Raw genomic sequence first — 12,040 nt, forward strand, 5'->3', positions numbered from 1 at the left:
AGGAATAGTGCTCCATCATTGGTGTCAGTGGAAGGAATAGTGCCCCATTATTGGTGTCAGTGGGAGGAATAGTGTCCCATCATTGGGATCAGTGGGAGGAATAGTGCCCCATAATTGGTATCAGTGGGAGGAATAGTGCCCCATCATTGGTATCAGTGGGAGGAATAGTGTCCCATCATTGGTATCAGTGGAGGAATAGTGCCCCATCATTGGTGTCAGTGGGAGGAATAGTGCCCCATCATTGGTGTCAGTGGGAGGAATAGTGCCCCATCATTGGTGTCAGTGGGAGGAATAGTGCCCCATCATTGGTATCCGTGGGAGGAATAGTGCCCCATCATTGGTATCAGTGGGAGGAATAGTGCCCCATCATTGGTATCAGTGGGAGGAATAGTGCCCCATCATTGGTGTCAGTGGGAGGAATAGTGCCCCATCATTGGTGTCAGTGGGAGGAATAATGCCCCATCATTGGTGTCAGTGGGAGGAATAGTGCCCCATCACTGGTGTCAGTGGGAGGAATAGTGCCCCATCATTGGTGTCAGTGGGAGGAATAGTGCCCCATCATTGGTGTCAGTGGGAGGAATAGTTCCCCATCATTGGTATCAGTGGGAGGAATAGTGCCCCATCATTGGTATCAGTGGGAGGAATAGTGCCCCATCATTGGTATCAGTGGGAGGAATAGTGCCCCATCATTGGTGTCAGTGGGAGGAATAGTTCCCCATCATTGGTGTCAGTGGGAGGAATAGTTCCCCATCATTGGCGTCAGTGGGAGGAATAGTGCCCCATCATTAGTGTCAGTGGGAAGAATAGTGCCCCATCATTGGTGTCAGTGGGAGGAATAGTGCCCCATCATTGGTATCAGTGGAAGGAATATTGCCCCATCATTGATGTCAGTGGGAGGAATAGTGCCCCGTCATTGGTGTCAGTGGGAGGAATAGTACCCCATCATTGGTATCAGTGGGAGGAATAGTGCCCCATCATTGGTATCAGTGGGAGGAATAGTGCCCCATCATTGGTATCAGTGGGAGGAATAGTGCCCCATCATTGGTATCAGTGGGAGGAATAGTGCCCCATCATTGGTGTCAGTGGGAGGAATAGTGCCCCATCATTGGTATCAGTGGGAGGAATAGTGCCCCATCATTGGTATCAGTGGGAGGAATAGTGCCCCATCATTGGTATCAGTGGGGGGAATAGTGCCTCATCATTGTTATCAGTAGGAGGAATAGTGCTCCATCATTGGTGTCAGTGGGAGGAATAGTGCCTCATCATTGGTATCAGTGGGAGGAATAGTGCCCCATCATTGGTGTCAGTGGGAGGAATAGTGCCTCATCATTGTTATCAGTAGGAGGAATAGTGCTCCATCATTGGTGTCAGTGGGAGGAATAGTGCCTCATCATTGGTATCAGTGGGAGGAATAGTGCCCCATCATTGGTGTCAGTGGGAGGAATAGTGCTCCATCATTGGTGTCAGTGGGAGGAATAGTGCCACATCGTTGGTGTCAATGGGAGGAATAGTGCCCTTTTGTTGACGACAGGGGAGGAATAGTGTCCCAAGGGCCAGATAAAGGCAAGCAAAGGGCCACATTCAGCCCACATGCCACAGTTTGGAGACAACTGCTTTAAAGCATACACAGTCTGGTCCCAGTACCCTGAGTGTAGCCACACAAATCTGGTCATCCCTGCTGCTGATTCCTGACACGTTCTGCTGTCTTCACATTTTCTTACTGATAAAGATAAAAGGATCCAGCAAAGAAGGTGTCTGGAGATGCCCGATTCATGCACTCAGGGTCACAAGGTAAGGAAAGACCACAGATCCACTTTAAGAAAAAAAATAATACACTAAGGCTAAGTTCACACTAGCTTTGTTAGCAGGCGTTTAGGAAGCGCTTTTAATGCTCCTCAAACACCTATGAAAATTCTACACATGGCACCACACAGTGCTGTTCACACTGAAGAGTTAGCGTTGCGGAAAAATTCACACCTCATATAAAGTCAAGAGAAGTTGAAGCCTCCCATTGATGTCTATGGTAACATTCTTCAAACGCCTTGCACGCGCTTGCGAGGCGGTTGCAGAGCGTTAATATCATTAACTTCATTATAGGCATTTGTGGTGCGGTTTTAGCACTTAGAAAATGCCTGAAAAAATGCGCATAGGGCGTTTGAGGAGCATTAAAAACGCTTCCTAAACAGCTGTCTAACGCTATAGGGGCGTTTGGCAATAGTTACAAATTAGTCAAGTGTGAACGAGTCCTAAAGGGAAAAAATATATATATATTTTAGGCAGACAGATTGATAAACTGATATTTTCTTACATTCTTCTGGATACGTGTGAAAACATTTATCCACTCCTCCAATCTGGATAGAGAAACACGTTCTGAGTTTATCAGAGAGATTTTACACCTCGGATGAAGCGTGCCGCCTCCTCCGGAACCGGTTATCTGACAGACTACAACTCGCTCAGTGTCTTCGTGTAAAATGCCTAAACATAGTGAAAATATCTAATTCTTCCATCAGCCAGAGGGAAGCTGAATTTGAACGCATGATTTGACAAGAAATTGGTGCAGAAAATGCCAAACAGGAAATTCTATTCAGTGAAATATCTGCAATGATCATTTCATGACGTTATTAGAAGGGGGAGTGATCATTCTAGATTTACATGAAGAAAAATAAGGAATAAGGTATCTGGAACCTTAAAGTGATCCTGTCAAACCTTTCAGATTTGGTTACCAGCAGGGGCGGACTGATAACTCATGGGGCCCCTGGGCAATAGGGGATCATGGGGCCCCTGTGTCCTTGCCCAAACTCAAAAAAGCCTATGAAAAAGGTACCGGGGGCATCTCATGGGGTCCCCTACTGACCCCGGGCAGTGCCCGAGTTTCCAAATGGTCAGTCCGCCCCTGGTTACCAGTATATATAAGCAGTTGAAATGAGATACCAGATCTTGCTGTAAAAGTTGATCTTGACACCGCCTTTGAAGACTCTTGGTCTTTTAGGTCATCAACAATATTAAAAGACCAATAAGGAGGATTGAGAGGAGGGTGATGTGAGGAGAAGAACAAGAGAAAAAAACTGAGATTTGTGAATCCACTGGCGATTCAGACATTCAGTTTACACTGAAGCGCTCATGAATTTGCTATGTCAAGGTAGACAGGTCTACTTTACGTAACACTTTATCTTGACCTTCAAACTAACCCTAAACTCCAGCCTAACCCTGTGCTTTACTCCTAAATCCAAGCTTTTACGTTGAACTTCCACCTAACCCTTTGCCCAAATATCCATTTTAACCATCTACCCTAATCCTAACCTATTCCTCAGCATAGCCCTTATGCTAGTCCTCAACTCAACCGCTCTACCTAACCCTCAATCCAACCCTAACCGTCATCTTCGTCTTCCACCCTAATTCTCAACCCAACAGTGTTCCCTGATGATCTGCCTAAATCCCTTGCCCTAATCCTCAACTCAGCGCCTATTGTCCTAATCCTCAACCAAAATTCTACTCTGATCATCGGCATAACCCCTTACTAGTGCTGGTATAAGATCCTTTAGTACCCAAAAAGAAAAGGCAAGAGAATGCCTTCCAGCATGAGCTGTGAAGTACCTCAGCAAAAGGTTTCAGGTTCTTCTTTTTGCACCCCTGTTGAATTGCCAAGGCAGCTGTCACTAACCCTTGCCTGGCCCTGGTGGTCTGATGAAGAAGGGACCCCCTTCGAAACCTGTCAGCCGTACTTTGAGAGTCTACCTCTGCACAGGCTCTACACTCCTAAAGTTCCTTTGAGGACTTATATGCTTGATTTACTTTGTTTGTGAGTATTATTCTCAATTTAATAAAATGATGGTTTACTGAGGTAATGTGCAAGGTTGGTACGCTTTTTGTTTCACTTTGCAGCACTGGTCGGGCTTCCCCAGCCTTGTTTAGAGCTGCACAACCTTCTATGCATTGGTGGTCGAATTTTTCATGTTCAGTTTCCGTCCACCCTTGCTCTGGGTCACAGAGCGCAGGAGAGGTTGTTTCTGTCCTTACCCTAATCCTCAGCTCCATCCCTGCTCTTAATCCTCAATCATTTTGTAAGGTGCCACGTAAACTGTTGGTGCTATATAAGTCCTGTATAATAATAAGAACCATACCTTAACTCTCAGTCTAGCCTTCCATCCTAATTCTCAACCCAGACCCTTTATCCAATTCTCAACTTAACCCCCAATCTAGACTTTGACACTAATTCTCAACCTAACCCTAACCCCCAGCGTAGCCTTCAACCCTAGTTACTGCATAAACCCAACCCCTTTGCCTAATCCTCAATCCAAGCCTAACCCTCAGCCAAACCTCTTATCCTAATCATCCAATTCAACGTTTAGCATACATCACTAGCACGCCATGGATCAAAATAGTGATGCCTGATGAAGAGGCCCTGAATGGCCCCCAAACATTGCAATTTATTGCTTGGACGTGATTGCGTTCATAAATTGTTGGACGCTTTTTTGAAGATCCATGGTATGCTGGCGATATATGCTTTGACTTCTGTTGACACTATGGCAGTTGCTAGAGCACCCACTTGCTTCAAGTCATTTCCAGGAACATGTGCAATGACCATATCCTCTCTCACCTTCCAACTAACCCTTACTTTAAACCTCAATATAAAGCTGGTCATAATACAGCAAAATATTGTTAGAAAATGTTGGTTTTTGGAACATTTGTTTAGTTTTGTAATAATTGGTGGTAATTAAAAAATTCGAAGATGGAAAATTTTTCTTAAACAAAAAAACCACATTCACAGTAAGAATTTCTTTAAGAAAAATGATACATATTGTAATGAAACCCGTTTAATACAGGAAGCCATTCAAATAGCAGATCTGGATGAAATTTTAAGGGCTCAAAAGAGATGAGGACCACCACAGTGTAGTAAATCCTAATAAAACCAATGTATTAAGAGAAAATGCCACAAAAATGAAAAGGCATCAAAATTGTAAACACAGGAGAGACAGGGACACTGCAAATCTTGTCTGCGGCCCACTTTCGGTTTACGTGATGGCGTTACCTGGCTTCCCCCCAACGTGACTTCATCTAGTAATCAAGTGAGCAACTTGATGCCTTAAAGGGGTATATACCTGGTTACTGAAGTAGTGTAGAAGTAAATTGTGGAATGATGCTCCATTCCCCTGATGATGCTGATTGGTGGAAAAATATGTTGGGCGGGGCCTAGCCGGTGAAGTCATATACATGCTGATACTCAAGGCTTTGGAGTCTTATGTAATTCTATATTTTTTAGGTTTGTGAGTATATGTCTGCTTATTTTTAATTAAAAATTGTTTTACGATAGAACACCATTGCGGTCCTTTGATCTTCTTGATTCCTTCTGGTGTCGGTCACATTATGCTGAGAAGGTGGTGAAAGTATCCTATCAGTGAGATGAGTGCTGATTATGAGCACGCAAATGAATTGATCTCTGGAAACATCAATATTTTTGGTAAGAGGCTGATCATTTTTTTGGTGGAGGAGTCACATTTGCTCACCACCTTTCAAGATTCGATTGAATCTCGGAGAATATATGTTGGACTGAACACTTTTTCACTATTTAAAGGCTGGTTTCACTTTTCATATGGCGGATTGCACTTATTTATTATAAAGTGTGGTTTGTTAGCCTTTTTGTACTGAGAAGGTTCACCATGCACATCAAGTGTACGTTTAGTTTGTTAAAAGGTTATTATTTGATTTTTTTGAGAGTGGCACTGTTTGCTTTTTGTTTCACTAAGCGCAAATAATTTTTATAGATTATTGTCTCATCATGGTTCACTGGAGTCCCCAAGCCTTAGAAATGGCTTTGTAATCCTTTCCAGAATGATACATGTCAACTATTTTGTTCCTCATCTGTTATTGAATTTCTTTAGATCGTGGCATGATGTGTTGCTTTTTGAGATCTTTTAGTGTGCTTCGCTTTGTCAGATAGCTTCTACTTAAGTGATTTCTTGATTCAACAGGTCTGGTAGTAATCAGGTCTGGGTGCGGCAAGTGAAAATTAACTCCGCTTTCCAAAAAAAAAAAAGAAAAGTGGTTAATCACAGTTTATTCATGATTTAGCAGGGGGGGTGTAATTACTTTTTCACATAGGGCCGGGCAGGTTTGGACAGCTATTTTCCTTTAATAAATTAAATCATCATTTAAAAACTGCACTTTGTATTTACCTGGGTTATCTTTGTGTAATATTACATTTTGTTTGATGATCTGAATCATTTAAGTGTGACACATGCAAAAAAGAAAATCAGGGAAAAGGGAAATACATTTTCACAGCGCTGTATTTTGTTTAAGAGTGATAATTTGTTACTGTTTGCACTTATTTATTTGGAAGCATGACCATACAAGAGTTTTAGTATTTGTTTCACATTGTTGTTTATATTTTCTGATTGTTAGTGGGGTCCAATAGATGCTCGTTTTCAACTGACGTGATGAGAAAATTCGAAGGAGCAGGATGGAAAATTTTTCTTGAACAAATGAAATTCTAACAGTGAACGTGGCCTGCATTGGGGAAAGTCCAATCACTCCAAAATCGACTAGCAAACGCAAACATTTAGGAAGTACCTTCGTCAAGTCATCCAATGGGTTGATCAGAATTATCATACGAATGTTAACGTGAACGTTTGTTCAGAAATCTTCTAGTTTATGGCCGGCTTTAGTATAGCAATCAGGGCTGAAAAAACCCACTAAACTATCTTGGACACAAATGATCCGTCTCACAGCACACACTGGGGACCCATTGTTTTTCGAAAACTGGGTTGCGTCTTTTACAGCCTGCAGGTCCCAGGTCACGCAGGGACTTACAGCTCCACAGCAGCTGAGGGTCAAAGGATGTGGGTCAAACGAAGCAGATTGTAGCCTGGGCCCTGATGACAGATTGCATACTCAGAGAAATTCAGCCTTCTGTCCGTGAAACTGAAGTCAGAGCTTTGCAGGAGCAGATGACCAATTACCATCTCCCCATGCCTTCCCGGCTCCTTTAATACTCGCTAAACATCTGCTTAGGAGAACATTCGTCTCTGTGCCAAGACATACAGCCAGACCAGGCGGACAGCCCCTGATTAAACCGCCATGTTCCGATAAGACTCCCCGTCCCCACACCTTTCAAAGGAATTCCTTTGTCTTGCCTAAAATACAAACTTTTTGATCTATCAGCAAATTAGTGAGGACTTTACGGAACTGATAAGATTTTTCCTCTTTCTCTGATTTTTTAAAAGCGAAAACGATAGGCGTTCGTTTTATTGTTGTGGCGATTTTAATTAATCCTGAGTGCTTGAGTGGAAATGTAAAGCTTACAGCAAAAGGAGGCCGAGAGGAGAGAAGTGATGAAAGATGGAGAGAAGGGATGAGAAACGGAGGGAAGGAATGAGAGAATATGGGAAGGGATGAGAGACAGAGGTAAGGGATGAGAGACAGAGGTAAGGGATGAGAGATATGGGAAGAGATGAGAGATGCAGGGAAGGAATGAGAGATATGGGAAGGGATGAGAGACAGAGGGAAGGGATGAGAGATATGGGAAGAGATGAGAGATGGAGGGAAGGAATGAGAGATATGGGAAGGAATGAGAGAATATGGGAAGAGATGAGAGATGGAGGGAAGGAATGAAAGACGCAGGGAAGGAATGAGAGACAGAGAGAAGGAATGAGAGTAGGAGGGAAGGGATGAGAGACAGAGGTAAGGTATGAGAGATATGGGAAGAGATGAGAGATGCAGGGAAGGAATGAGAGACAGAGGTAAGGGATGAGAGATATGGGAAGAGATGAGAGATGCAGGGAAGGAATGAGAGATATGGGAAGGGATGAGAGACAGAGGGAAGGGATGAGAGATATGGGAAGAGATGAGAGATGGAGGGAAGGAATGAGAGATATGGGAAGGAATGAGAGACAGAGAGAAGGAATGAGAGTAGGAGGGAAGGGATGAGAGAAGGAGGGAAGGGATGAGAGAAGGAGGGAAGGGATGAGAGAAGGAGGGAAGGGATGAGAGAAGGAGGGAAGGGATGAGAGATGGAGGGAAGGGATGAGAGATGGAGGGAAGGGATGAGAGATGGAGGGAAGGGATGAGAGATGGAGGGAAGGGATGAGAGTAGGAGGGAAGGGATGAGAGTAGGAGGGAAGGGATGAGAGAAGGAGGGAAGGGATGAGAGATGGAGGGTAGGGATGAGAGTAGGAGGGAAGGGATGAGAGTAGGAGGGAAGGGATGAGAGATGGAGGGAAGGGATGAGAGATGGAGGGAAGGGATGAGAGAAGGAGGGAAAGGATGAGAGACAGAGAGAAGGAATAAGAAAATATGGGCAAAGATGAGAAATGGAGGGAAAGAATGAGAGACGGAGGGAAGGGATGAGAGATGGAGGGAAGGGATGAAAGAAGGAGGGAAGGGATGAAAGAAGGAGGGAAGGGATGAAAGACGGAGGGAATGGATGAAAGACGGAGGAAAGGGATGAAAGAAGGAGGAAGGGATGAGAGAAGGAGGAAGGGGATGAGAGAAGGAGGAAGGGGATGAAGAAGGAGGGAAGAGATGAAAGAAGGAGGAAAGAGATGAAAGAAGGAGGGAAGAGATGAAAGAAGGAGGGAAGAGATGAAAGAAGGAGGGAAGGGATGAAAGAAGGAGGAAAGGGATGAAAGAAGGAGGGAAGGGATGAGAGAAGGAAGAAGGGGATGAGAGAAGGAGGAAGGGGATGAGAGAAGGAGGGAAGGGATGAGAGATGGAGGGAAGGGATGAGAGATGGAGGGAAGGGATGAGAGATGGAGGGAAGGGATGAGAGAAGGAGGGAAAGGATGAGAGACAGAGAGAAGGAATAAGAAAATATGGGCAAAGATGAGAAATGGAGGGAAAGAATGAGAGACGGAGGGAAGGGATGAAAGAAGGAGGGAAGGGATGAGAGAAGGAGGGAAGGAATGAAAGAAGGAGAGAAGGGATGAAAGACGGAGGGAAGGGATGAAAGACGGAGGGAAGGGATGAAAGATGGAGGGAAGGGATGAAAGACGGAGGAAAGGGATGAAATAAGGAGGGAAGGGATGAGAGAAGGAAGAAGGGGATGAGAGAAGGAGGAAGGGGATGAAGAAGGAGGGAAGAGATGAAAGAAGGAAAAAAGGGATGAAAGGAGGGAAGGGACGAGAGAAGGAGGGAAGAGGTGAAAGAAGGAAAAAAGGGATGAAAGGAGGGAAGGGACGAGAGATGGAGGGAAGGGGCGAGAGATGGAGGGAAGGGGCGAGAGATGGAGGGAAGGGGCGAGAGATGGAGAGAAGAAATGAGGTATGGAGAGAAGGGATGGGAGATTCAGAGAAGGGGCGAGAGATGGAGGGAAGGGGCGAGAGATGGAGGGAAGGGGTGAGAGATGGAGGGAAGGGGCGAGAGATGGAGGGAAGGGGTGAGAGATGGAGGGAAGGGGCGAGAGATGGAGAGAAGGGGCGAGAGATGGAGGGAAGGGGCGAGAGATGGAGGGAAGGGGTGAGAGATGGAGAGAAGGGGCGAGAGATGGAGGGAAGGGGTGAGAGATGGAGGGAAGGGGCGAGAGATGGAGGGAAGGGGCGAGAGATGGAGGGAAGGGGCGAGAGATGGAGGGAAGGGGCGAGAGATGGAGAGAAGGGGCGAGAGATGGAGGGAAGGGGCGAGAGATGGAGAGAAGGGGCGAGAGATGGAGGGAAGGGGCGAGAGATGGAGGGAAGGGGCGAGAGATGGAGGGAAGGGGCGAGAGATGGAGAGAAGGGGCGAGAGATGGAGGGAAGGGGCGAGAGATGGAGGGAAGGGGCGAGAGATGGAGGGAAGAAATGAGAGATGGAGGGAAGAAATGAGAGATGGAGAGGAGGAATGAAAGATGGAGGAAAGGTATGAAAGACGACGCAAAGGGATGAAAGAGGGGGGGAAGGAATGAATAAAATCACGATTATGGAGAACAGATGGAATGGGGGGAATAATGTGTATAAAGAAAAAGGTGCAGAAGATGTCTAACAAATATGGTACAAAAGTACAACTATCTGACTTGCTGGAAATGCACTTTCAATCCTGTATCCTGGGAAATGTATGCACACTCCTTTCTTGTCCTTTCTTTTGAAGGAGATGTAGTTGAAGTTCAGGTTTCCTGCCACTCCCTGCAGAGAGACCACTGCTTCCTTACAGCGAGCAAGGGTCCGTCTTTGCAGCATCCTGACCGGGGACAGGATTTCTAAGCAGGCTGTCGCTGTTTTGAACAGAACTGTAAGACATTGAACACCTTTTGTTTTGATGCCCATGAAACGTATTTAGCTGACAATTAACTGAGGGTTCAGCTGGGCTTGAAAACAGCTCTGCAAAGTGTGGCCCCTGTTACCCCGAATACACGGAGTTAGCCTTTCTCTGGTCACTATAGGTTACAGCATATTATTGCTCCCTGAACAATCTCATTCCGGGAACGTGTCATTCTGTATATGAGGAGCACAGTGTGTGGGAGGCTTTCAGGTTGGTGCAGGAGGAAACTGAATAATAGGAGGCAAGGTGACATATGCTTCCTAAAACAAAGTCTGCTCCCCCCCCCCAACATATGCCTCTTTAATAATTGAAACTAGTGTGTTTCTGGTTGGCATGGAAACACAATTTTAGCAGTTTTAGAGGAGCAGAATTTCACATGATCCCCTACACGCGGCAGGAGGGAAGGCCAACGTGTCCTCCTTACCTATGACTTTGACAAAATAAGCGTCAGCTTCAAAGTTATTCTGTAAGACGTGGATGGAGTTGTCATCAGAAGTTCCTGTGCTGAGCACAATGATGTCCAGAATTCCCTGCAAAACAAATCAGATTGGCCACAATTTATACCATGTCGGACAGCCCCATCATTTTTCTTTGCTGCAGTTAAGTGACACTTACAGGTCTTGTCATACATCCCCATCCCCCCCAACCTGACTGAGCAGTGAATGGAGAAACAGAAGACCGATAGGATCATATTTTATCACTCTGCTGTCTCCTCCTATCAGTAAACTAATATTCTCCTTTTGCTGCTTATTCTTCTTTAAGTCTGAGCTCTGCTGTAGAGGACTGCTGCAGAGAGACCACTGCTTCCACAAGAAGTGCAAGGGTCCCTCCCCTAGAGCCCTGTTTTAGTGCCTGCTATCTCTAACAATGAATATTCACATGCATCCCTTTGGTGTTGTTGAGGGCCACGCACATCAGTTCGACCATATTAAGAAAGTTGACCACCACTGCCATAGAGCATGCTGGCAGGGGACAGGCTTTTCTACTCCGGATGTGGCTGTTTTATAAAGAAAACAAACTGTAACACTTTGCACCCTTTTTTGTTTTGAAGCATTTGGAACGTATTTAGTGGATTTAACCACTTCCAGTCCAGCCATTGTATATAAAAGGCCGGACAGTGGCAGTGCAGGGTCGGGTGGCTGTTTATAAATAGCCTCCCCGCCCCCTGCTTGTGCGCGCTCCCTGGGAGCGCGCAGCACCGCGATCCTGGTGCCCGCTTTGTCCTCCGGACACAGTGGAACACCGATCGTTGGACGGGACCTCTGTACGAGGTCCCGATCATATGATCACTGATTGGCCAATCAGTGATCACATGCAGAGTAGTAAGCAAGATGTCACTTCTGACATCATTGCTTACTATGTGTGAAATCTGTGAATGATTACAGAGGTCACATGGTACAGGGCTATTCAAAACAGCCTTGTACCATGTACTCAGTAGTTGTCAATGGCTGCAAGAATGCAGTCAGAGAGAAGGAGAAATTATTGCTTTTACAGCCTTTATGGGTGTAAAAGCAATCAGTGTAAAAAAAAAAAAATCTCCATCACCCCCCACAAGTAGTACAGTGTCACCATGGTGACATTGTACTGCTAGGGTGACAGTATGTAAAAAAAAAAAATAATAATAATATAAAAAAAAGTAAAAAAAAGTTTAAAAATTATAATTTTTGGTTATAAACTAATTTGTTTTTTTTGTACTAAAAAGATAACGGAATAAAATTTGGCCAATATTTTTTTGACTTTTTCATTTACATAAAAAAAATAAAAATCCCAGTGGTGAATACCACCAAAATAAAGATTTATCTGTCTCAAAAAA

General features: G+C 45.0%; 1 protein-coding gene across 1 annotated transcript in view; it reads right to left on the bottom strand.

The window, feature by feature from the left end:
* LOC149431426 (T-cell immunomodulatory protein-like) overlaps positions 1–10,757 on the bottom strand; it is a gene marked incomplete at both ends in the record, with an annotated part of 37,096 nt that extends 26,339 nt beyond the window's left edge. Inside the window, one exon of the mRNA XM_089665616.1 lies at positions 10,652–10,757. Coding sequence (XP_089521742.1) covers positions 10,652–10,757 — 106 coding nt within the window. The remainder of the gene's footprint in view (positions 1–10,651) is intronic.
* Between the last annotated feature and the right edge of the window lie 1,283 nt (positions 10,758–12,040).

The sequence above is a fragment of the Staurois parvus genome, unplaced genomic scaffold, assembly GCF_062004578.1.
Source record: "Staurois parvus isolate SC_StPar_1 unplaced genomic scaffold, SC_StPar_1.0 ptg002265l, whole genome shotgun sequence".
In the NCBI taxonomy this organism is placed as follows: domain Eukaryota; kingdom Metazoa; phylum Chordata; class Amphibia; order Anura; family Ranidae; genus Staurois; species Staurois parvus.